This window comes from Quercus robur, chromosome 11 (assembly GCF_932294415.1).
Source record: "Quercus robur chromosome 11, dhQueRobu3.1, whole genome shotgun sequence".
NCBI lineage: Eukaryota > Viridiplantae > Streptophyta > Magnoliopsida > Fagales > Fagaceae > Quercus > Quercus robur.
The window spans coordinates 23,272,171-23,297,854 of record NC_065544.1 but is presented as its reverse complement, the minus strand read 5'-3'; the positions used below and the strand labels follow the sequence as shown (position 1 = coordinate 23,297,854).

Below are 25,684 nucleotides of genomic sequence, written 5' to 3'. Positions count from 1 at the left end.
GTGCTAACATTGAAAGATGTACTTTACACTCCGTCCATGAGGAAGAATTTGATGTCAAGTTTTTTGCTTAACAAGACTAGCTTCAAGCAAACTATGGAATCTGATAATTATGTAATCACTAAAAAGGGATTATTTGTGGGCAAGGGCTATGCTTGTGATGGAATGTTTAAATTGAATGTTGAGAATAATAAAGCATCTACCAGTTCAGTTTATATGCTTTCTTCTATTAATTTTTGGCATGCTCATTTGTGTCATATAAATAGTAGATAGGTGGGAATCATAAGTAGTTTATGATTAATTCCAAGACTGTCAAAAGATTTTGAAAAATGTGAAACTTGTAGTCAAGCTAAGATTACAAAAAAAGCCTCATAAAAGTGTTGTAAGAAATACTGAATTGCTTGAGTTAATTCACTCCGATTTATGTGAATTTGAGAGAATTTTAACTCGGGGAGGAAATATGTATATATATTATCACTTTTATTGATAATTTCTGAAAATATACAACTGTTTATTTGTTGAAAAATAAAAGTGATGCTTTTAAAAAATTTCAAGATTTTTTAAAAGAAGTTAAAAATCAATTCGGTAGAAAAATAAAAAGAATGAGAAGTGATAGAGGCCATAAGTATGAATCAAGTGCATTCAACTCATTTGTTTAGTCTTTGGGAATTATCCATGAAACTACTGCACCATATTCACCTGCTTCTAATGGTGTGGCTAAAAGAAAAAATATAACTTGAATTGAGTTAACAAATGCCATGTTAATTGAATCTGGTGCACCTTTACATTTTTGGGGTGAAGCTATTTTAAATGCATGTCATGTTTTGAATAGGGTGCCACATAAAAAGTCACACACCACACCTTTTGAGATGTAGAAAGAACATAAGCCAAATTTGGGATATTTGAGAGTATGGGATTGTCTTGCTTATGTAAGGCTTACTAACCCTAAAATGCCTAAATTAGGTATTAGAGCTACTACCTGTGCTTTTCTTGGTTATGCGATTAATAGTACAGCTTATAGATTTTTTGATCTTGAAAACAAAATAATTTTTGAATCTGGTGATGTAATTTTTCATGAAGAAAAATTTCCTTTTAAATTGAAAAATAGTGGGAGTGAAAAAAATATTTAGTCACAACCTAGTTCTTCTACTTCACATTTACAAAATCAAGAAAATTTTGAAATGGAACCTAGAAGAAGTAAAAGAGCTAGAGTTGAAAAGGATTTTGGTCCTGATTATTATGTTTTTAACATTGAGGAAAATCCCCAAAATTTAAAAGAGGCTTTAACATCACCTGATGCTATATTTTGGAAAGAGACTGTAAATGATGAGATGGAATCTCTAATTTCTAATAGAACTTGGAAATTAATAGATCTTCCACCTGGTTGTAAGACCATAGGTTGTAAATGGGTCCTTAGAAAAAAGTTGAAACCGGATGGATCAATAGATAAGTTTAAAGCTAGACTTGTTGCAAAAGGCTTAAAACAAAAAGCTGATCTTGATTTCTTTGATACATTTTCTCCGGTAACAAGAATTACATCTACTAGATTGTTAATTGCTATTGCTGCAATTTTTTATTTGAAAATTCATCAAATGGATGTAAAAACTGTTTTTCTAAATGGGGACCTAGAGGAAGAGATTTATGTGGACCCTGGATAAGAAAGCAAGGTATGCAAGTTAACTAAATCCCTATATGGCTTAAAATAAGCACCTAAGCAGTGGCATGAAAAGTTTGATTCCTACATGATTGAGAATGGTTATAAATCAAATAAATGTGATAAATGTATTTATTTTAAATCATGGAATAATTTACATGTTATTATTAGCCTCTATGTGGATAATATGTTGATTTTTGGCTCAAATATGCATGTTATAAATGAGACAAAAAATATGCTTAAAAGCCATTTTGATATGAAAGATCTTGGTGAGGCTAATTTTATTTTGGGCATGAAAATTACAAAAGCATGTGATGAAATATATCTTGATCAATCACATTATGTTGAGAAAATATAATTTTCATGATCACAAAAGTGTAGCTACTCCTTTTGATTCTAGTGTTCATTTAATTCCTGTGAATAATGATGATGAGATTTTTAATCAAAAGGATTATGCTAGTATCATTGGTAGTTTGCGTTATGCTACTGATTGTACTAGACCTGACATTGCATATGCAATAGGAGTGCTTAGCAGATTTACTAACAAGCCTAGTAAAGATCATTGGCTAGCTATTGAACAAGTCATAAGATATTTAATTGGTACCAAAAACTATGGTTTATTTTATCAAAAGTACCCTGCTATAATTGAAGGTTTTAGTGATACCAATTGGAATACTTTGTCAGTTGATTCTCTCTCTACCACTAGTTATATTTTTATCTTAGGTAGTGGTGCTATTTGTTGGAAATATAAAAAGCAAACAATAATTGTTAATTCAACAAGGGAAGCTGAATTAATACAATTAGTTTCAGCTAGTGAAGAGGCAAATTGGCTTAGAGATTTGTTATATGAAATTCCACTTTGGGAAAAGCCAATTCCACCTATATTAATTCATTATGATAGCACTGCCACAATTGGTAGAGTTAAAAACCGTTACTACAATGATGAATCCAGACCTATAAGAAGAAAGCACAGTACCATTTGATCTTATTTGAGTAGTGGCATCATAACTGTGGATTTTATTAAATCTAATGATAATCTTGCAGATCCATTTACCAAGGCCTTGGCAAAAGATAGAGTGTGGAATACATCGAGAAGGATGGAACTAAAGTCCATAGAATCATGAGCCATGTATAAGGATACCCAACCCAAGGACCAGAGACCTTGAGAATTGGGTTCAATGGGAAAAACGAATCATACAATGGTCGTAAGAAATGCACAATTTATTTATTTTTTAATTATTTATTTTGTAAATAATTTTTTAATTGTTCATCCCTATGATATAATTGCATTTATCCTGTAATGTGGAGAGATTGAGTAAAAAACTCTTAATGAAATTTGTAGCTCGTATGAGTGGGGTGTCAGAATTACATGAGCACCCTTGACAAAATTTCACCTATGTGAGTGTGGGGGTGGGGCCGCTCCCTATGAGATTTTGACTTAATCTCAAATACACTCATGAAACTGGGATCAGTACACGACTGTAAAGTGCTAGCTATAAAAACTCATGTTAACACTTGGGTTGTTATGTGTAAGCAGTAACGCTTAATTTCCCTAAAGCAGTCATAGTTCAAGTCGAAGACCACTACAACTTTGGAGTTAAGATTGCTGTTTTACAAAGTGAAGGTTCAATGCAGAGCACACCTTCATAATGCATAGTGACCCGTCTTTGCCTAGTAATCTCTCTTTAACTAAAAAAAATTAATATTAAAATGAGTGGGGGATTGTTGGAGCATTTTAATATTAAATAATTAAAATGAATAAATGTTATAACATAAATGGAAAGATGTGAAAGTGAATATGGAAGATGAGGAGTTAGTAAAAATGTTTAATCCCACATTGAAAATGAGAGAAACTATTTTATTATTTTTAATTGTGGTAATTAATGGGCTAACATGAATTGTCTCAGATATTGGGCTAGATACATGCGCAAGGGAGAGGTGAAGAGTGAAGGTATCAAAAATGGAAATGAATCAACCTCTCGGAGCTATACGACACTTGTTGGGCTGTTGTATCCTGCGGAAAACAAGTCAGAGAAGGTTTGCACCGGTTACAAAGTTTAGCCAACCAAGAGCTTGAATCTCCTTAAAGAGAGCAAGTGTCGTGCCTCAGTCTAAATAGTGCTGTGTAATTTCTTTTTTTACGTTAATAATATTCAAAAGTATTATTCAGTTTCTCGTTGTGTTATTTCCATTATTATTGTGTTTGCACTAACACTTGGAAAAAATAGCGCATGGCTAAATTTTCAAAGTAGAGTTGTGCTATGGATTCCACTTCCATATCAACTTTTGAGTCAATATTTCCTTGTGCCATCCAATTCAAGACTAACTCAAATTTATCCAAGGGATGATCTTTTAGAAAAACAGCACAAGATAAGAAACATTATTTCTCTAACAAGGACAATTCATAATAGCTCAAAAAAAAAAAAAAAAAAAAAAAAATGGTCCCAAAAGACCATTTTCAACATCTTCTAATTTCCATAAATCATTGTGCAAAACCTTCTCCCACTCTTTTTTACTTATTTTGCCACGCATAATACTACCGAGAGTCTTTGCAGCGATTGGTATGCCTTTGCACTTATTTGCTAGTTGTCTACCTAACTCTTCTTGATCCCTACATTGATGTAGATCTTTGTTAGAAAACGCTATTTTAGCGAATATCAACCAACAGTCTTCAAGGGCCAATACCCCCAAATCAACTATGGGGGAACTCTCCATCATCTTTGCAACCCTAGTTTTACATGTAGTCACTAAAATTCTACTACCCTGAACTCCACATTTGAGTGTATTTCTAAAAGGCTCCCATATTGTGAAGTCGTTAGTCTACACATTATCTAGGACAAGAAAGAAGCTCTTTCCCCCAATCAAACTATAAATTTTATCTAATAAACTTTGTAATTCAGTAGCATTGGGAGATTGACACTCAAGAGATTCAATGATTGCTTTGGCAACCTTGCACTAATCGAAAGGATCAGAAACACAAACCCACATTCTTTTATCAAAATGTTCCTTCACCTCACTATGATTGTAGACTATTTGGGCAAGAGTTGTTTTTTCAAGACCTCCCATGCCCACCAAGGCACCAAAGATATGACATGGAGTTTTCTTTCCTTTGGACTACCAACGCCTAAGAGGTTGATCAACAACTCATCCTTATAGTTATCACGACCAATTATATCGGACTCATCCACAAAGGACGTTGTTGTTGGTCGCACAACTACTTCAGGTTGCCTGTTAAAGTCAATCCTATGACTCCCTCTGTCCTTGAAAATCATATCTAATTTTTCATTCAGTATTCTAATCATGTGACCAAGATCATGACGCAGTGGAAGGTTAAAACAACATGATGGAGATGGCAAAAAGAGCATACCTTCTTCTTCACAACAGCTGGAGCGTTAATATCAGCTGGTTTTCCTTCTTCTTTCTCTATCTCTGCTTTGATCCTTGCAGTGCTCCAGGTGTCCAAAACGTCGTCCATCTCGTAGCATTTGTCTTGGAGCTGCTCTAACCAAAGCTTCTCAGTACGCTGCTTCACTGCATGTCTTTCCTCGGCATCGTCCAACATTGCCTTGATGAACCCGAGCTTGCCTTGAAGCTTTTGGACGTCTTCATCAACGCCAACAAGCAACTTGCTCTCTTGTTTAGCCAGCTGAACAGCGATTGAACCCAACTGCTTAAAGAGACCAATAAGTAGTGTATCACCCAACTGCTTAAAGAGATCAATAAGTATTGTATCATCCATAGTTAATGGAAAGTTAAGTTGGATTGATAACACAGTCAGAAATGAACAGAAAGTAGGACATTAGCAATAGTGCGGTTGAATTTGTGCTTCTTCATTTCTCATATTCAGCTATTTATAAGGAAGTGGCTAAGTGGTACATGAATGTTGGAACATTTTAAATTACTTAAAGATCAAGTTGCAGCATCTTTGACTTTGTCCATGTGATAGTAATACGCGCGTGCCCCAATACACAACGATAATAATGTGGTTCAATATGTACCAATTAAAGGGCATTGATCGATCAGGATATGTTAAGGGAAATGGCATTTTAAATCTTAATTAATCCTCTTCATTTCAACAAAAAGGAACAGGTCTTTTCCGGAATGGACACTACAATTCTGTACCACAATACAATAGTCCTTCTAGCTTCATCAATGAAATTGTTTTCATTTCATTTCTTTCTTTCTTTTTCTTTTTTCTTTTTAATTTTAAATCAATACTTAAAAATTAGGACCTGTACAGTTCTTAAAAATAAAAATAAAAATTAAGAAAGTAAAGATCAGCAAAGGATAAAAAAATATATACTTAGGGAGCATTGACCAGCCATCTTACCCATCAAGTAGAACTTTTTACTTTTTATTTTTATTTTTTAGAAAACCATCAAGTATGATTTAGTATAAAGAAAAAGTCTAATGACATAAAAATATCTTAAAATATTTTCGTAATATCTTTTCTTTGAGTTATGATAGTCCCGATATATTTTTATTATCATTTTATGTTGACATGTGGTAGTTAGTCTAATAACTTAATTTGTTATGAAAATATTATAAGATTTTATTGTGTCTGTCAATCAAGAATTAGAAAAGAAAAAAAATGTAAAGGATAAAGATAGAAAGTTGTTAACCTTGATTATTGGCATAAACCCAAGCATGTCTAGGGTCTTATATTTAATTACTTTTATTCATGGATGAATCATGTGGATCATTAAGATTAAGGAATAAGTGAATAACTAAAATATTCTATTGGCTAGTACTCTTTAGTAATTCTCGAAATTATATACTGATTTTTAACCGTTCCAAGGAATAATAGGTTCTGTTTAGAGCTATAAAACATTGGTGCTAAGGGCTTTCTAGTTGGATGGGTACCTTTCCATGCGCAAAGTAGTTGCAGTTCTAGGATTATTTTTTAGGAGGATCAATAAGAGATATAAATTATACAAAATTTATTATAAAAAAAACAACAACAACCATAATATATAAAGTTTTATAATTGCTTTATACGATGGTTCATATTTTGAAATCATTGCATGATATCTTCATTATTAGTCTTACAAGTTACATCTCTTTCAATATACACAGCCTAGCAATAATTATCCATTGATCTCCCATTTGATTGATTTATTTCAAATTTTTTAAGATCTTAATGGGATTTTTTTAAGTTTTAAGATTAGCAAATTTCTACTTTTGTTGTTGATCTTATTAATTTCTTTCTAATATTTTATATCAAATTGGTTTGTTATTGAGGTTTTTTTTTTTTTTTTTTAATACCATAATATTGTTAAGAGGATTATATTCAAACTTATTTTAGCTGGACTTAAAAAAAATTTAAGGTCATAGTGTTCAACTTTTTATATATTTTCAGGGGGTCAAAAAAATTAAATATATATAGTTTTTTTTGGGGGGGGGGGGGTAGATCAGGGGGTTTATTTGAACCCTCTGAGCTCTAAGTGAATTTGCCCATGGTACAATGTGCTTAGGAATCTAAAAAAAAAAAGCTAATTATAATTTTGAACTAATTTTTTTAATAATAAATACAATAGTATTTCAAACCTATAGCGTTCACGTTTTTAAAGATACAATAGTATTAGAAACTTTTTATATATATAAAAAGAGAAAAAAGAAACTTTTTTGTTTACAAGTTTTTATATTTTTCATAAAAGTAGTATAAAAAGATTAAAATAGTCCATTAACAAACGAATGACTTGAGGGCACCTGTTATCCGGATTTTATTTATTTTTATTTTTTTTGTATAAATGGAGATTAAATCCTAAATTTCTTATTCGACAATAAGATATTTTATCAATAAAACTAAATAGATCCCACCTTTGAGACTAAACTTTATGGTTATCATATACTATTCTATTTACCAATATTCCAAGGCAAAGTCACGTGATAACATGTCACAGTATTTTATATATATATATATATATATATATATATATTCATTGGTCTTTTGTAAGTAATGTTTTTACATAGAATATTTAGGATTATTAACTTATTCTGTTGGTTCCATTAAACAAAACAAAAACAAAAACAAAAAACAAAAAAAAAAGTTATTCTATTGGCTACTCTTTTATAATTCACGATATCATATACTATTTTTTATTTGCCATTTTAAGGCAAAGTTACCAGGGTAACATGTCACAGCATTTTGTATAATCAATTTAGTTCCTAAAGTTAACTTAGTTCCTAAAATAGTTGAGAAAAATAACTAACTAGCCTAACAATTTTAAGGGAATAAATTAGCTTTAAGGACTAAATTAATTTATTTTGTTTTATGTTGATCTATGGTAGATTGACACTTCACTTGCTATAAAAATGCTATAACATTCTGTTATGGTCATATGAGAACTCTTCTCTTAAAGCCGTCTTATATGATCAACTCTAGTTTAATTTATTTGTCAATCATTTTTAAATTAACTAGTTGTAGATCCATGCAATTATTAGAGATTTTATCAGTTGAACTGCCTGGAAGACTGGAACCCATAAAACCTTTTCTAAGCTACTAAGTGGTCCAGTGGTAACGTGTTGGAAAATTTTAAATTACTAGCACTTAACAAATACAAATACTTTGTACTATGTTTTGTGTTCCAAACTTCTAATATATTTTTTTATGTTCCAATATATATTCCACAAATTATAATATGTCCTATATTTATTTGATTTTTTTTTATAAAATAGTTAACGATCAGGTTGCAATATAGTAATAGGTGCATGCCCCAATAATGTGGTTCAATATATACTTAAATAAAAACTAAAAGTGAAATTACATTTTAAATCATAGTCCTTCTAGCTTCGGATTTATGCCAAGATGGACACTAAAATTCAGTTCCACCATAGTCCTTGTAGCTTCCTCAATGAAATTGTTTTCGTTTCTTTCCCTTTTTTTTTTTCTTTTTTTTTTTTTTTTTGATAGAAAGTATAAGAAATTCAATACTTACCCGATGTGGGATTAAGCAAATTTGTGCGGGTGGGAGTTGTTGGGCTTTGTGGAGCCTAGTTTTGTTTGATCCGGTTGACGACCTGACCCAACCCGAATAATATTGTGTGGTTTTTAATGGGAGATCTTCTGAGGCTTAGTCCATGGAGCGGAGGCTTGGCTCATTTTGTAGACCATTGTGTATCTTGTGCATAGGATGTAGAAAACGCAACTTGGTGATTAGGGTTTTGTTGTTGTCGTTCTTGAGAGACTGAAACACTGTACTGCCGCACTTTGTATTTTTCCCTGATAATAGTGAAATCCCTGCAACTCCGTGGACGTAGGCAAATTGACAAACCACATAAATACTATCTTGTGCATGTAATTATTTTTCTTTGGCGTGTGTTTTCTCTATTTTTTATCTCTCACAAGTTGGGAATTTCGAATTAATTCCCTACAGGAGCAAGGGTCAACTTTGCCCATCCCAAAGCAAACAATACCTAATTGGGGCCGAGATTAAGTTTCCTCCCACAAACATTTTTTTGTGCTTATTTGTTGAGTGTCAAAAAGTAAAAAAATATTTAGTATGGTAATTTTGTTATTGTTGCATCCCATGTGTTTAGTCTTATGCATCTTTTAGAAATCTTATGCATCTTTCTCAAATCTGTTTGTAATTTTTATTTTGTCCATTCTATTACAAATAATAGGCACCTCCACCATTAAATTTTTAGCTAATTTGAGCTTTCTTGGTAAGCTTTTATTTTGTTTAGTTGATCATCTTTAAGGAAAAAGCCAAAAAGAGAATAAGACAAAATATAATTTACTCTAGAACATCATTATGCTATTAATCTCTCTCTCTCTCTCTCTCTCTCTCTCTCTCTCTCTCTCTCTCTCTCTCTCTCTCTCTCTCTCTCTCTCTCTCTCTCTCTCTCTCTCTCTCTATTCAAATTAAGAACTCTCATGTGTTATTCTTTAAAGATTTTATTAGATGTATAAACGGTACTTTTGGTTTATGAAACATGATCAACAAAAGGTGATTTTTATATAATTATATATAGACTATACTACAATGTCATGATGGATGGATTGATCTTATTTTACTATAAAATCTAAGTAATCATGTGGTTTATGAATTTGAAGAGTTATATATTGCAAGATTTGTTCATATGTTCATATGATGAAATAAAGTTTGTTCTTTGCATTTTCTTTTATTTTATATTTCCACTTTATGATATATGAATTATTGATAATGATCTATTGCATAGTTATCTTTATATACTTTTTCACTTAGTTTCAATTGTGTGAAACAAAGAGACGTGGATCTATGCTTTGAAGAAAAATATACCCATAAGTGTTGAATCGTGTACATCTGTATAGTAATAAATAAAGTATACATGATTTGAACTTGATCTAATAGTTCTCCCACTGTAATTTTTTTTTGTTTTTTTATATAAAAAAGTTATTGTATTGTATTTTCATACATATCTCACTACATATAATACCCAACTACAAAATATATTTAATTTGTTAGTTGTTACACCACAAAAAAACTTATAATATAAAACGTAATTTCAAATAACACATTGACTTTTTAAAATATACAATCTAATATATTAATTCAATAATTATCCAATAAAATATGTTCATATCATATTTTTCTGTGTATCATGTGACTAGTTTATAATAAAAGCATGCTGGCCAGGGGCTTTATTCACTGTTTCTCTACAAAGCAGTGGGACTATGCTTCTAGTTCTAGGACACAATGACAAATTAAAAATTGAAGGGCATCAATTTCTCATCAACCAAGCTGACTGGTCCCTTTCTAAATCTTATGCGAGGCGGCACCAACAGCACTTGAATTTTAGTTGTTCAAGCTTGCAAGTCCATACAAAAGCACAACAAACATAAACCGAGCAACTTGCTTATTGAAGATTATTAATGCTAACACTTCTTTCAACTGCAATACTATCTTAGGATATTAATCATCAGAAAAGTGAAATTTAACAAAAATCAATTTTGCCACAAACAAAAGCATATGCTCGGATAGCGATAAACAAGATATCCAGTCATTCACATTCAAATAAAAATTTGGAAAGAATAATTTACACTAATACACATAAAGAACTACGCTCAATATTTTTTGCCGCTCAATATTTCAAGAATTTTGGATACATTACATTTCTTTAATAAACAATCAAATAAAAGCATCATAGTTGATATTCCCAACACAAAAGGGTTTTTTGTAGTAGGATTGATTTTCAATAGAAAACAAAATACATACACACTATACCAGAACCTATAGTAGAAGTGTTCAACATGCTTGTACAGTCAAAAAGTGACGATATGCATACACAAGTAGGACTACCATATCCCAAAGAAGAAAATATAAGGAAATCATTTCTTAAACATTTCGGCAAAGGAGATTGAACTAGCGCACCTATATATGCTCAACGGGAACTTGAAAGAAGTTTCACACTTTCAATGACCTCTTCTGATAGTTTCTTGCTCTGCAGTCCAAATACAAAGTTAGTTATATTCATTATTTCTCAGTTTATAAGGAAAAACCATAAAAAATAAAAATAAATAAATAAATAAAAAAATAAATAAAAGAAACGAGAACAACTATTGCATATGATTGAGACCATTTTTAAAAAATAGAATATGAATGAACCTTTCCTATGGTTTTGGATCTAAAAGTGTGAAAAAATTTTGTATAAAATTTGATCATTAGTGAGAATTGAAAAATATTACTATTTATACAATTAAGATCATTTATCAAAATAATAAAAGATGTCCACAATTTAAAATAAAAAATAAAATTGAAGTCCACCATGATTTCATTTATGCAAAATTAATAGGAAACAAAAGATTGTAAAACTTAATGGCCAATCTATAACTCTTAAGATGATCTTTAGTCATTTTAGTAGATCCATAATTCTCTCATCAGAGATGATAGTATAGATATATAGAAAAATATTCATATAGAAAATATTTGTATTGGAAAATTCTCAATTTTTTTTCTTAAAAAGAAGATCAATATTAAGGCATGGGTCAATATTGATAACGTCACCAATAGGAATAAAAATAACAAGACTGAGTTTAATAATTATCAAATAATCGATAAAATTGATAAGAAAGACTTTTTTTTCTCTAACTATTCATCAAAATTAGAAAATTAACCCATCCAACAAATTTTAAAAAAAAAAAAAAAAAAAAAAAACCTTGTTGATTGGATGTAATTGTCATTGACGATTTTAATATTTAGGCAAATTAAAATTTCAAATATCAGGTAGTACCTTAAACTTGGATTCTCCTAAATTCACGTCTGTGTATAGTAGAATCAACAAAAGCACTTTTAATCAAATGTGGTTCCTTGGTAACTTCCTTCATCTTCATTCTGTCTTTTGGTGACTCCATTGAACATGCAAGTCCAATTTCAAGGATTGATACTAAGCATTTATGCAAATTGGGATCCATTTGGCACAAGTTTGAAATACCTTCAGCTCCCACATCTACTTGAATTTCATTGCCATTATTATATTTTCTAGCTGCCACTATTGCTGTTGGAGCTTCATGAACTTCTCTTGGAAGAAGGATTGGATCAACAATTTGAACAAGTTTTTCAGGCAATGCCATCTTAGCGAAATTGTGGAGATTGAGACCATCTTTAAACATGTTATCAGTGGGTCTCTTTCCTATGAACATCTCCAATAGTAATATACCATTGCTATACAAGTCGGCCTCTACTGATGCCTCACCACCCATGCCATACTCTGTAATTTAATTATGATATGTAAGGAAAGATTTTTAGTTTCCTACAATGATATTTGGAATCTAATACAAGTACAACTTCATTTGGTTGTATATTCTAAATAGCAAAACAAATGTTGAACCTAAAGAGGAACGTGAAGACAAAATCCATCAATTCAAATTTTCAAGTTAGAAGCATTGATAATTTGTGCGCATGTGAATGTTCTAGTGCGAATGTGCGATATGTTCATAGATTATATCTATCAAATATTTTTTGGTGTTTTGGTTATTTTATATAAATTTTGTAAACTTTTTCATGCGAAACAAATCTATTTTAAAAAAAATTCACTTCCTTCCATATCAATATCACAATCTACATTAGACTCATAACAAGCAGGCAATATTTGTGATTTATGTGTAGCACGGAAAATGTGGTTAATGGTTTGGACTAGTTGGACTCCTTAGGTACGAATGCCTCCGCTGCATGGTTCCTATTAGTTTCCATTATAAAAATCATGGTTTCTATTAGTTTCCATTACTTCTATAATGTCTGTTGACAACTTCTTCAGTATAGGACACATGAGTTAATGTCACAAAACTATAGCACAGAACTGTTTTGAGACCAAATCTACCATATTTGCTATGAAAAATTGACAAGCTATCATCAGTCATCACAAACATATAGTGTTGGGGAAATAAATGCCTAAAAAACGAAGATACTTAGTCAATGGAGAAAGCAATGTCTCAACTAATCAAAATTATCAAGGCTTAAAACATGCTTGGTGCTTTTGTTTACTTTTTTTTTGAGAATCTACTTTTGTTTCCTTTAAATTCTTCAATTAAAATAAAATTGTAAATTGAGTGGCTATGTGCGCTTCTATGTGTGCAAGAAGAGAGAGAATTTGTGTATCCTCTCTTGATAGTAAGGTAATTTCCTAAAATAAAATAATTTAATAAATGTAAAGATGTTTTGAGGGTTTAACTAGAAGAATTCAAAAGAAGTTACCTGGAGCAATGTAACCAATTGATCCCTTTATCCCAATTGTACTAGTTTGCTTTTCAAAAGAATCATTGATGATTGGGAGGAGCTTTGCTAAACCAAAATCGCTTACATGAGCAACCATGTCATTGTCTAGAAGAACATTGCTTGGTTTTAAATCACAATGAATGATTGTTTGCATAGAATGGTTGTGAAGATAATCTATTGCAGAAGCCACATCAATTGCAACATTTAGTCTCTGAAGAAGGCTTAAGTACCTTGATTGGTTTTCATTGTCTAGCCCTTGATGAAGCCAAAAATCTAAGCTTCCATTTGTCATGAATTCAAATACTAGAGCTTTGAATTGATTCCCATTGTAATCCATGCTAGAGCAACATGTTAATATCTTAACAAGATTTCTGTGCCGAATATTTCTTAAGACATTACATTCAACCATAAAGCTCTTAGAACCACCTTTTTGTTGAAGATTAAGGACCTTTACAGCAATTGATCTTTCTTCTAGATGAACAAGTCCTTTGTATACAGAGCCAAAACTGCCAGATCCAATTAAATTACTTGGAGAAAATCCACTAGTTGCGTGATAGAGTTCTTTGTATGAAACATATGGAAGGAGTTCCAATGTTGAAACCATTGAAGGTGATTTCTTTTTTGAATTTTTAATCCAAACAAGAAAAGATGAAAACAAAAGGAAAATTGGAACAATAGAAATAATTACAATTGCTAGTTTGAATCCAATGGATTTTCTTGATTTCTTAACATTTACAGGGCATTCTGGCAACTGCAATTTTGGTATACCTCCACAAAGTTTAGTATTTCCAATCAATGATACTGCACCTATGTTTTTGAAAACCCCTTCAATTGGTACCTTGCCCTCAAAATTATTGAATGAAAGATTCAATTTTTCTAAGAAAAGCAACTTCTCTAAACCCTCTGGAATGGACCCTGATAGGTTATTTTGTGAAACATCTAATTCTAGAAGACCTTTCAAAGAAGCCATAGATGATGGTATGGCACCATGAAAGGAATTCCCTTGCAGGTAAAGATATTCCAAGATCAAACAATTTCCTATAGATGTAGGAATTTCACCAGAAAAATTATTGTTAGAGATATCCATCTCGTAGATATTTTTCAGATTACCTACTTCAAATGGTAGTGTTCCCGAGAGTGAGTTGTGAGATAAAGAGATGTATAATAGTGATAATGAAGAAGTACCTATAAGCTACTGGGGTATGGATCCATTAAGGTTATTTTGTGAAATGTCCAAGATTTGCAAATTTTGGGAGTTTACTAAACTTGGAGGTATGGTTCCTTCAAATCCGTTATCATGTAAGTCAATTATAAACAACTGAGTAAGGTTGCCTATGAAGGTTGGTATTTCTCCCGATAGTCTATTTCCAAATAAACCCAATGCTTGCATCTTCTCAAACTTCCCAAAAGTAGTAGGAATGACGCCTGTGAAGTGATTCTCATTTAAGCCCAAGGCAATTAAGTTAATGAGATTTATTAATGATCCAGGAATAGTTCCAGATATTTTATTTTTTCCAAGATATAATTTAGTGAGTTGGGTGGACAAGTTTGATACAGAATTGGGCAGAACACCATCAAATTGGTTTACAGCAAAATCCAATTCTTGAAGTCTACTACAGTTTGTCAACAATGTTAAGAAATGGAGGCTCTTTCCTAGATAATTGAAACTCAAACCAAGATATAAAAGATTTAGCAAATTTCCCAAATTTGTTGGAATTGATCCCAAAAACTTATTTTTACTTAAATCAATTTCTTGAAGCTGAGTTGCATTGAATAATGAAGTAGGGACTGTCCCACTGAACTCATTTTTACTAAAATAGAAAATTTGGAGATTTGGAAGATTTAGGCCTATGTTGGCTGGAAGTGTGCCATTAAGTTGGTTTTTTGAAACTGAAAAGATTTGGAGAGACGACACATTGTAAAGAGAGGAAGGGATTGTACCTGACAAGTTATTAGACGAAATTGTGAAAATTACCAAGCCATTTAATTGGCCTATGGCATTTGGAATATTTCCCACCAAATTATTGTACGCTACAACGAAATCTGTGAGTGAAGAAAGATTTCCTAGAGAAGGTGGGATCCCTCCTACCAAATTGTTCTTGCCAAGCTGAAGTGATTTGAGTTTCATCAAAGAGCCTAGTTCTGTTGGAATCTTCCCTTTAAGCTTATTCCCCCAAAGATCTAAGAACCTGAGATTGGAGCAGTTGGACAAGCTGGATGGTATTTCCCCTTCCAATGTGTTATTGTAAAGATAGAGTTGTTGCAGTCGGAACAAATGACCAATTTTTTTTGGAATTTCGCCATAAAAGCTAAAATTCTGGAGGATGATGGACCTTAGAAAGCTGAGGTTGCCGATGTAAGGTGATAGAGTTCCACGTAACTTGTGGCCTTGTAGGTCTAAGACTGTGACTCTTTGGTGCCAACGGCCGCATTTGACTCCTAGCCAGTTGCAGAAGTGCATAGAGTAATTCCATGAGCTCAATATGTTATAGGGATCTTGAGACACAGATTCTTTGAATTTGAGCAAAGCGAAACGATCAGTTTCATTTGTTGGAGCAGCGGCAATAATAGTGGGTTGCAAGCAGAGTAGGAAAATGACAAAGAGATGAATCATCAGATGAAGGTATATGGAAAAAGACGACGATGCACACAAATTGGTTTGGAGAAGGATTAAGGAAGCTGGTGATATATTTGGTGTTGTATAGTCAAACTGGTGGAATGTTGGCTCATGTACAGCATATATACATGTATCAACAAATTGAAATGACCACTATATCCCCAACGATATAAAAATGACAAGTTGGATGGTGGGATGGTTTTGTATCCATTTTCATTGCCTAAGCAACCGCATCTACTCTTCTAAAAGATTTCATCTATTTTATACAAAAAAACCTACTTTTTTCTATTTTACACCATCACTTTTACAAAACACCCATATCAATCCATCTATTATACAATATATTTTATATAAATAATATTTTTATATTCTTTTTTTACAAAACACCCACCGTAACTTTTATAAAATACCCACATCAGTCCTTCAATCCATCTTTTTTTAATACTAAAATAATATATAGAAGAGCTACAGTAACCGTGCATATATGCACGATTACTATAACACTTGTGCATTTATGCACAATTTTACATCCTATGTGGGTGTTTTTTTGGTCAAAATGTGTAAATTAAGCAACTTTTTTGTATTTTGCAAGACTTTACTACCACTGATGTGGTTGCTCTTATATCAACATGAAAATTTTGATGGTGGGGTGGTTTTGTTACCATTTTCATTGCCTAATTATATCAACATGACAATTTGGATAGTGGGGTGGTCTTGATTTTTTCATTCTTAACAGGGAAAGATCAATAGTTAGGTATAAATAAAATTTTTAAATTTTCAGTTTTTGTTATTTAAAATTATGTATAAAAAATAAGTTTACTAAGATTTTGTTGTTGTTATTTGGGCTTAATTAGTGTTAAACGTTGGAGGGCTCTTAATTAACGAACTTAATAATTTCACCGTTAGAATTTGGATGCTTGGAGCCTTGCCATTGTCAGTGGTACTGGTAAAAATAATGTCCATGGAGTGGGCCTTAAAATAATTGATCGAAGGTCATTATGTAGAGGAATATTTGTTGTGCCTGGCTGTTTCCAAATTCCAACCTAACTAGTTCCACGTTGGCTTTAATTGATTGAAAGCTCCAACATTTTTTAATTTTCTTTTTTGTTCTTCGCCACTCACCTAACTTTTAACTAAATTCCCTAAAAAAATTTAAAAAAAAAAAAAAAAAGACAAGTGGTGTTATCAAACTTCAAAAGTATGTGACAGAAGTCCACAAGTGACAAAAGCTGAAAACATTTCACTAAGGTAAATTTGACAAACATGATTCTGCCAACACAAGAAGACAAAAACAGTAGTAAACATGTGATTCACCAAGAAAGTAAATGTGACCCCATGAATTTCCTATTCGTAATCCTTTCTGTTCTTCCAATTCGTAATTCCTTTCAAATTCAAAAATTTGTAGAACTTTCCTTATCAGTAATAGTATATGTGAAATATAAGTGAATCTTCAATAAGGTTTTACTCTTATTGATATTTTAAATATGCATTGAAATTATATTACTGGATATTCAATTGCTTCAACGGCTAGGAAATTTGAAATTTTGATATTCAATTACTAGATATTAAATTATTCAATTGCTCAGCTTGATAGAAATTTGAAATTGACAGAGAAATGCTAAACCAAAAAAAAAAAAAAAAACTAAAAAACTAAAAAATCAAAATCAAAATTTCAAGCCGCACCATAGAGTAGAGAAAAGACCTCTACAAATTAAAAGGGAGATCACTGCTTAGCACATCTCGATGTGCTTTCCTAAGCGATGTGGTGTTGGGAATTATACACAAATTTTTTTTTTTTTTTTTGAGAAGAAAGGTAATTCATCAATAAAAAAACTAGACCCGAAGGTCAGACAGTACAAAAGAAGAAATGGCTAGAGGAACAAACTCCGTCCAAACCACTAAAGGAAAAGATAATCTAGCTCTCTGGGCTAAAGCAAGCGCAACCACATTGCCTTGCCTACCAACATGAGAGAAAGAACAACTTTGAAAAGAGTTTAAATGAGACACTATGTCTCTTAAGATATGCCCTCCCTGGGAATGTGACACCAACCTATCTTGTAAATGCTTGATTACCGAAGTGGAGTCTCCCTCAAAGACTGAATTATGGAAGCCCGTTTCAATAGAAAACAGCACCACATGTCGTGCAGCCAGTATCTCCACCAATTCCACTATTTGAGGTTTCACGATTTTTTCAGAAAGGGCAACCAACACCACGCCCTCTGAGTTGCAAATCACCACACCGAGCACTGCACAGTTTGACTCCCCAAATAGTGCACCATCAAAATTTATCTTCACCACATTCTCACTCGAAGGCCTCCATTTGACTGCACCTACAGCGCTTCTAACAGGAGGCAGCCTCTAACCGTGACCTGCTGCATAATTTTGTAGATAGGTTTCTACAAACACTGCAAGCCGATTAAGAGGAATGGTGACTGCTTGAAGCCGAGATTTACTACGATGATGCCACATATCCCAAGCCATAACTACAAACAGGGGAAACATACTCGGTTTAGTCTACACTAGGCGTACCAGATCAGGGAAGGATCCCACTGCAACCCGGTTGTGATCTAGCCAACCAAAACTCCTTTGCCACACTTGACGGACCTTCGTACAACCACACATAGCATGCATGACATCCTCCGGATGCTCAGAACGGAGATGGCAAAAATTCTGTGAAATAATGGTTTTCTTCAACAGGTTTTCCTTCGTGGGTAATGAATTGGTGCAAGACTTCCAAAGGAAATGTTTTATCTTTCCTGGGACATTTAGCCTCCAAACACCCTTCCTCAAACTCCTCTGTACCTCCGCTGACTCTGAATCAAATTCACTTGCTTGAGGATCATCGCAAAGACACTTATTCCCCGTCTTAACTGAAAACTGACCACTCATTTCAGCTGGCCAAACCAAGGAATCGGGCTGGGATGTTAGATATAGGGGCAAGGATAAAGAGAAATAGATAACTTGAAGGCGCAAAATTGTTATCCTTAAACAATATTTGCCCCCACACTCTTGTTGCTAAAGGGTTATCGCAAACTTGTCCCTAGGATACAACCAAGTTGTTAGGTTCTATAGATAGCAATTCTGGAGAATAACCATAAGATTTCAAGTGAACATAAGCTTCTATCTATACTTATAGGGTTATATTTTTTCAAAAGGCATGTATGAAGAGTTAAAATGTTTCATAAAACCGTTTACAAGGCTTGAAACCTCTTCAAACTTTCCAAACAGTCACAAAAAAATTCTACAGAAAATTCAGTTTTACGACTTTCGATCAGTCGAGAGTTCCTTTCGATCGATCTTATGCTTTTTTCAATGATTGAACAGGAATCGAGCATGGATCAAAACAGGCAGAGACTTCAGGATAGATTTCATTACCATTTCAATCGATCAAGCAAAAGTTTCGACCAATCAAAAATACTGAATTTAGAATTTTTACTTAGAAAATTCCAGAACTTGAATTTTCACTTTATCAACTTTATGAAACAATATTCTCCAAACTCAAATATCATTATTACAACTTATTCATGTATATACCTATATATACAACATGTGGGACTTAGCAAGATTGCTTCTCCCTTTGGTCATTCACAATCCACCCCTCTTATAGGCACACAAGTCCTCACATGTGGGGCCCACACTTTTGGTTGGGGCATAACTTTTGAAAGCTCTAAAATATGTGAAAACACAAGAGCTATTTAGTCCCCCAAGTTAAAATTACAGCTCAATAGATTTTACTCTAACTTTTACTAAGTGCGGAAAAGAGTAAATGCGAGCGTATAAACAAACAAGCTACTCTAACCCATATTCATAATAACATAACAGTAAAATGAAAGGTAAAAGAGTAGGGAAGAAAGATGCAAACATAAAGACAACAAAGCGATGTGTTATCGAAGAGGAAACCGAAGTTTTCGGCGTAAAACCTCTCCACCGCCCTCCAAGCAGTAATCGATCCACTAGAGAATGAAGTTGGGATACATGAACAGCAGAGACCCTCCAAGCCTAATCTACCCAATGTACCTAAACCCTCCAAGCCTAATCTACCCAATGTACCTAAACCCTCCAAGCTCCTTGCTCCAACAAGATTACGCCAAACCTTTGTCTTCTCTAGATTATCGAATCCCGCTATAGCCCATAGCATCAACCAAGCCTCACCGGCTTCTCTTGGCAATTCCCCAAAACTTCCCAAGCTTCAAAACACTTTCTACACTCTGAATAGGTGTGAGTTGTGTTTAGGTACAAATATCCTCTCAAGGTATGACAATGGGAGAGGGATGGAAAAGAGGTTACAATGATTTCTAACTAAAGATGAGTAACTCTCTCTCAAAAAGATAGGTGTGTGTGTTGTAGAAAACCTATCTAGGGTTTTTCTCTCTGAATAGCCTCCTCTACATTTGTGGGTAATGAGGGTATATATAGTATGGGTGAAGGGTAAGAAAGTCACACATAAAAATCCTCTAGGCAATGAGTTTCACAACTATCTCGCGGGAAGGCCTTACCCACGAGACACTCGCGAAATCCTCTAGGCTAGCATGACTCTTCAGCTTCTAGCATGTGCTTCTCACATGGCTATTTCGCAGGTTAGCTTCTCGCGAGCTTCTCGCGAAATCCACTAATTCTTCATTTAAGCTTGAATCTTCACCAACTTAATACTAAACTCAATATAATAAAATCCCACAAAATACAAGGAACAAAATTAAAGCAATTACAACACTTTTTGTCATGGAATAAAGCCAACATAAATCATAGTTGTAAATCACAACTTTACAACTTTGACACCATTTGTAATGATCACACCCTAATTTTGTAGATATTGTTTGGAGGCCTAACAAAGTTGAGTTCCATATCGCTTAAGTGAGTGTCCTAAGTTTGGTTCGTAAGGAGGGATGCAACTCTTCATTGTAACAAGATGTTTTCCCTTCCGTTGTACTAAGGTGAGAAGAAAAGCCATGAGGCCTAATGAAGCCAAAGCTGACAATATTGAATGGTTGAGGTGGGGTTGTTACAATTCCACTAAGCATAATTGAAGGAAAATCATGTAGGAATCCTTACAAATGACATCCAAGCCAGGAACGGCTCTCCTTTGACCAAAGTAGACAATATTAATATTTATGCAATTGTGTGGGGTTGTTATAATTCCACTAAGCATGATTAAAGGAAAATTATGTAGGGTCCTTATAATTCCACTAAGCATAATTGAAGCAAAATTGTGCAAATTCCACTAGGCATAATTGAAGGAAAATTGTGTAGGGACAACAAACAACTTGTTTGAAAATAAATGATCATGTCAGAACAAACAAAGGAGGAAGACAATCAAAACATGGGGTTTTAGGGTTTCCTATTCATTACACAACTTATTTGAAAATAAAATATTTACACAATTGGGTGGGGTTGTTATAATTCCACTAAGCATGATTGAAGAAAACTTATGTAAGGGTCCTTAAAATTCCACTAGGCATGATTGAAGAAAACTTATGTAAGGGTCCTTAAAATTCCACTAGGCATGATTGAAGGAAAATTGTGTAGGGACAACAAACAACATGTTCTAAAATAAATGATCATGTTCTTGTCAAAATAAATAATAATAATAACAATAATAATAATAATAAAACGGATGGTTTAAAAAATCCATTCCCTAGATACATACATACATATATATATATATATATATATATATATATATATGAACATTCCCTAGAATCCCTACGTACATATGTGCGTTTGCATTGATGACCAAGCCATTGCTTTCCTTTTGCATTGGGTAGAGCTGTTGATGCGTAGATGGTGGAGGATTCTTCTTTCTCAATATATCACCGGCTGCACACACAAAATGAGAAAACAAATCCATATTATATATTAATGAACATGAATTGTCTCTCTAAACCTAACCATAGTTTATAAATATTAATTTATGTTATTTACATACGTTTATGTTGCATGTATTTCATGACAAATGTGTTGTAATTTCATTAAATTGTTTTCTTGTATTTTGTGAGATTTAATTGTAATGAGTTTAGTCTTAAATTTGTGAAGATTATTCAAGATAGTGGCATTCACTACTAAATTAAATTTTGAATTTTTATGAAAAAAGAAAAAAAGTAACTAATTTTTTAAATAAATTTTATAGATATTTTTCCTATAAAAGTGATATCAATTTCTTTTTTTAAAATTGTCCATTTAAGAGCAGCCATTAGACCCTTAATATTTTATGTAAGCAAGAATTAAAAGAGATTTTACGGTTTCTTCACACACAACAATCATCATTCACTCTCTCCCTTAATCCTCAAGGTACGTAAATAAATAATAAAAAAAATTAAATGCAAAATAAACTATGTAAATATAAATTTACATAATTAAAGTTATAATAAACTTGTAAATTTATACCATTATTTAAATGCTTTGTTTATTATCACTATTGACCGACTTGAATCCGACCCAACTTGTTTGCTTGTCATATCAGTTATTATTATTATTTTTTTTTAAATTTCTATCGAGAAGATAGTTTCATATATTCATATCACCTCCTTTTTAAATTTTGAATAAACTTCTACACCGTCCACATACTGACATGCATTTACCCTTTACAATTTACACAGTCTATACCTATTTTGTTGTGTTATTAACAATAGGGTCCACAGCTTTTTTTGATTCCAATATATAGTCTGCAGCGTTTGCACTTTACAGTTTACAACCTAGTTTGTTGTGTTATTAACAATAGGGTCCATAGCTTACTTTGATTCCAATATAGTCTGCAACTATCACGTGGGTTGATGTGATATACATCAACCCCAACTTTTGTCATTATGTTATAATTTTTATTATCAAAAAATGTTATAAATTTTTGACAAAAAGCACGTTTTAGTTCCTACATTTTCAGGTGATTTTCATTTTAGTCCCTACATTTTATTTTTACCGCTTTTAGTCCCTATCCTGGAAAACGCTTCCCGTTTTGGTTCCTGCCGTTACATCAGAAACGGAAAAAGATGACGTAGCAAACGGCAGGAATAAATAATACTAATTTAATGTACATGTGGCCTAAATTAATAATAAAAAATGTTTTTTGGCATTAAAAAATGCCACGTCAGCATCTAAATTAAAAAAAAAAATTATTAATTTTAACTAAGTAAAAAAAATTAAAAACTAAAAATCATATGAATTGAGATCTAAATGTGTCTTGAACAAGAACAACAAGAACACAAACCCAGAAATTAAAAAAAAAAAAAAAAAAAAAAAAAACAGCATTAACAAAATTTAAATTTCACATCTCAAACCCAACTTCTCTTTCTCACCGAAGCTATCCCTTCCCATTTCTCTACCTCTTAGTTCTCAAACCCAAAACCCAAGCCTTCACTCTGAAACCCCATGGCCGGAGCCACTCAAACTCTTCTCTCCGATCATCACCAACAACTCTCTAAATCTATTTCTCACTCTAAATCTCACACTCTTGGAACCAGTGCCTGATCAAACCTCAATGGTCCCCATCCACCTGAAAACCATCGGCCCATCGTGAACCCATTAGTCCGACCAGATCAGGTCCAAGGCAGCGGCATGACGGCGGTAGTTCTCTTTCTCTCCCTCTTTCGCATTTGGCTTTTGTCGCTGGTCTTGGATATTTTTTTTGGGGGGGGGGGGGTTTGTTGATTGTGTTTGTTGGGAGTGGGCCACAGTGTTTGTTCCAAATTCGTGGATTTCATAGGTTAAGTTTTGTTGGGTTGTGGTTCCAATTTGGGTCAAGGTGGTGGTGGTTGGTGGTTCCAATCTGGGTTTGGTTTATGGCTTACTTCGTGGTTTGGTTCTTCATTTGTGCTTTGGTTTGTAATTTATTGGTGGCTTTGGTCACTGTGATTGTCCCTGGGTTCATGGCTTGCTTCAGACGTGGTGGTTGATGGGTTTTTCTAAGTTTGAGATTTTTTTTGTTTGGATTGGTTGTGATGTATTTTTGGATTGATTTGATAATTTGGAGTTTTAAGATTTGATGATTTTGCTGGGTTTGAGAAAATTGTGATTTTGAAAATTTTAATTTTTGAATTTTAATTTCTGGGTTTGTGTTCTTGTTCAAGACACATTTAGATCTCAATTCATATGATTTTTAGTTTTTAATTCTATTTTTAATTTTTTTATTTAGTTAATAATAAATTAATTTTTTTTAATTTAGATGTTGACGTGGCATTTTTCAATGCCAAAAAATATTTTTTATTATTAATTTAGGCCACGTGTACATTAAATTAGTATTATTTATTCCTACCGTTTGCCACATCAACTTTTTCCGTTTCTAATGTAACGGTAGGGACCAAAACGGGAAGCGTTTTTTAGGATAGGGACTAAAAGCGGTAAAAATAAAATGTGGGGACTAAAATGGGAATCGCCTGAAAATGTAGGGACTAAAATGTACTTTTCGCCTAAATTTTTTATATATTTTAATTAGTTGTATGACTTTTTGATTTGGACAAATTTTCAATCTTTTATATTTGAACCAGTTTATTTAATTTAAATTTTTCTGATATATTTTTATTAATTATTCTTTATACAAAACATTTCACTGAAATATCAATTTTTTCTTGATTTTTTTAATTGTATATTTTTTTCACATACAACAATCATCATCCATTCTTTTCCTTTATTCTTGAGATACGTAAAGAAATAAAAAAAAATTAAATGTATAAAAAATAGTATCAATATAAATTTACATAATTAAAACTATAAAAACTTATAAATTTACACAATTTTAAATATATTATTATTATTATTATTATTATTATTATTATTATTATTATTATTGACTGACTTAAATCCATCCAACTTGTTGCCTATCAAATCATTTATTATTATTATTATTTTAATAAAAAAATCGAGAAAATAGTTTCATATATTCATATCACATCCTTTTGAAATTTTGAATAAACTTTTTCACTGTCCACATACTGACATGCATTTACACTTTACAGTTTACATCAACCCCCATTTTATTATGGATTTTACTAATGTGTGCCCTTAGGGCACACATTAATTTTCATTTTTGGAAAAAATTCTCTCGAGAATTGAAAAAGTAATGACAACTTTTTCAATTCTCGAGAAAATGTTTTAAAAAATAGAAAGCTTAATATGTGCCCTAAGGGCACACATTAACCGGACCCTTTTATTATTATGTTATATTATCAAAATATGTTATAATTTTTTTTATATATATTTTTTAATTAGTTGTATGACTTTTCAATTTGCACCAATTTTACCGTATTTAAAATTTTTGCCCTAAGTCAAAACACCTCATTTTTCAAAACATACCGGGTCAGATTATCTATGTTACACAATATTTCATTGAAATATCAATTTTTTCTTGATTTTTTTACTTGTTTATTTTTTTCACACACAACAATCATCATCCAGTTTCTCAAAAAAAAAAAAACAAAAAAAAAAAAAAAAAAAAAACAATCATCATCCACCCTCTTCCTTCAATCTTGAGATATATAAAGAAATAATAAAAAAATTAAATGTATAATGAATAGTATCAATATAAATTTACATAATTAAATCTATAAAAACTTATAAATTTACACAATTGTAAACATAGATTAAAAAGTAGGGACTAAACATCTACAAGTTTTTATAGATTTAATAAAAATTGTTATCAAACTTCTATAGGATAGGAACGTGTCACACTTCTACAGGATAGGAACGTGTCCCACTTCTGGGGTGGGCATATTTTAAAAGACATTTTGTCTCATTTAA

At 32.3% G+C, this 25,684-nt stretch overlaps 3 protein-coding genes across 3 annotated transcripts; all 3 read right to left on the bottom strand.

Moving 5' to 3' along the window:
- Positions 1-3,532: 3,532 nt before the first annotated feature.
- Positions 3,533-5,458, bottom strand: LOC126706667 (disease resistance protein RGA2-like). Its single transcript, XM_050406202.1, has 2 exons — positions 5,019-5,458; positions 3,533-3,665 (listed from the first exon to the last, which is right to left on the bottom strand). The coding sequence occupies exons 1-2, from the start codon at positions 5,388-5,390 to the stop codon at positions 3,606-3,608; spliced, it is 432 nt and encodes a 143-aa protein (XP_050262159.1). The 5' UTR covers positions 5,391-5,458; the 3' UTR covers positions 3,533-3,605.
- Positions 5,459-10,611: 5,153 nt separating this feature from the next.
- On the bottom strand, positions 10,612-16,007 carry LOC126706615 (probable LRR receptor-like serine/threonine-protein kinase At3g47570). The gene is made up of 3 exons (XM_050406152.1): positions 13,324-16,007; positions 11,864-12,340; positions 10,612-11,074 (listed from the first exon to the last, which is right to left on the bottom strand). The coding sequence occupies exons 1-2, from the start codon at positions 14,429-14,431 to the stop codon at positions 11,865-11,867; spliced, it is 1,584 nt and encodes a 527-aa protein (XP_050262109.1). The 5' UTR covers positions 14,432-16,007; the 3' UTR covers positions 10,612-11,074; position 11,864.
- LOC126704855 (LRR receptor-like serine/threonine-protein kinase EFR) lies at positions 14,537-15,958 on the bottom strand. The gene has a single exon (XM_050403848.1). It carries the CDS (start codon positions 15,956-15,958, stop codon positions 14,537-14,539), a length of 1,422 nt encoding a protein of 473 aa, XP_050259805.1.
- Positions 16,008-25,684: the final 9,677 nt, after the last annotated feature.

Coding starts and splice junctions, on each gene's coding strand:
- LOC126706667 (XM_050406202.1), bottom strand. CDS start 5,390: ATGGATGATACAATACTTATTGATCTCTTTAAGCAGTTGGGTGATACA. Junction 3,666..5,018: donor CAGCTGTTGTGAAGAAGAAG/GTATGCTCTTTT, acceptor TGTTTTCCGCAG/GATACAACAGCCCAACAAGT.
- LOC126706615 (XM_050406152.1), bottom strand. CDS start 14,431: ATGGATATCTCTAACAATAATTTTTCTGGTGAAATTCCTACATCTATA. Junction 12,341..13,323: donor AATTGGTTACATTGCTCCAG/GTAACTTCTTTT, acceptor ATTAAATTACAG/AGTATGGCATGGGTGGTGAG.
- LOC126704855 (XM_050403848.1), bottom strand. CDS start 15,958: ATGATTCATCTCTTTGTCATTTTCCTACTCTGCTTGCAACCCACTATT.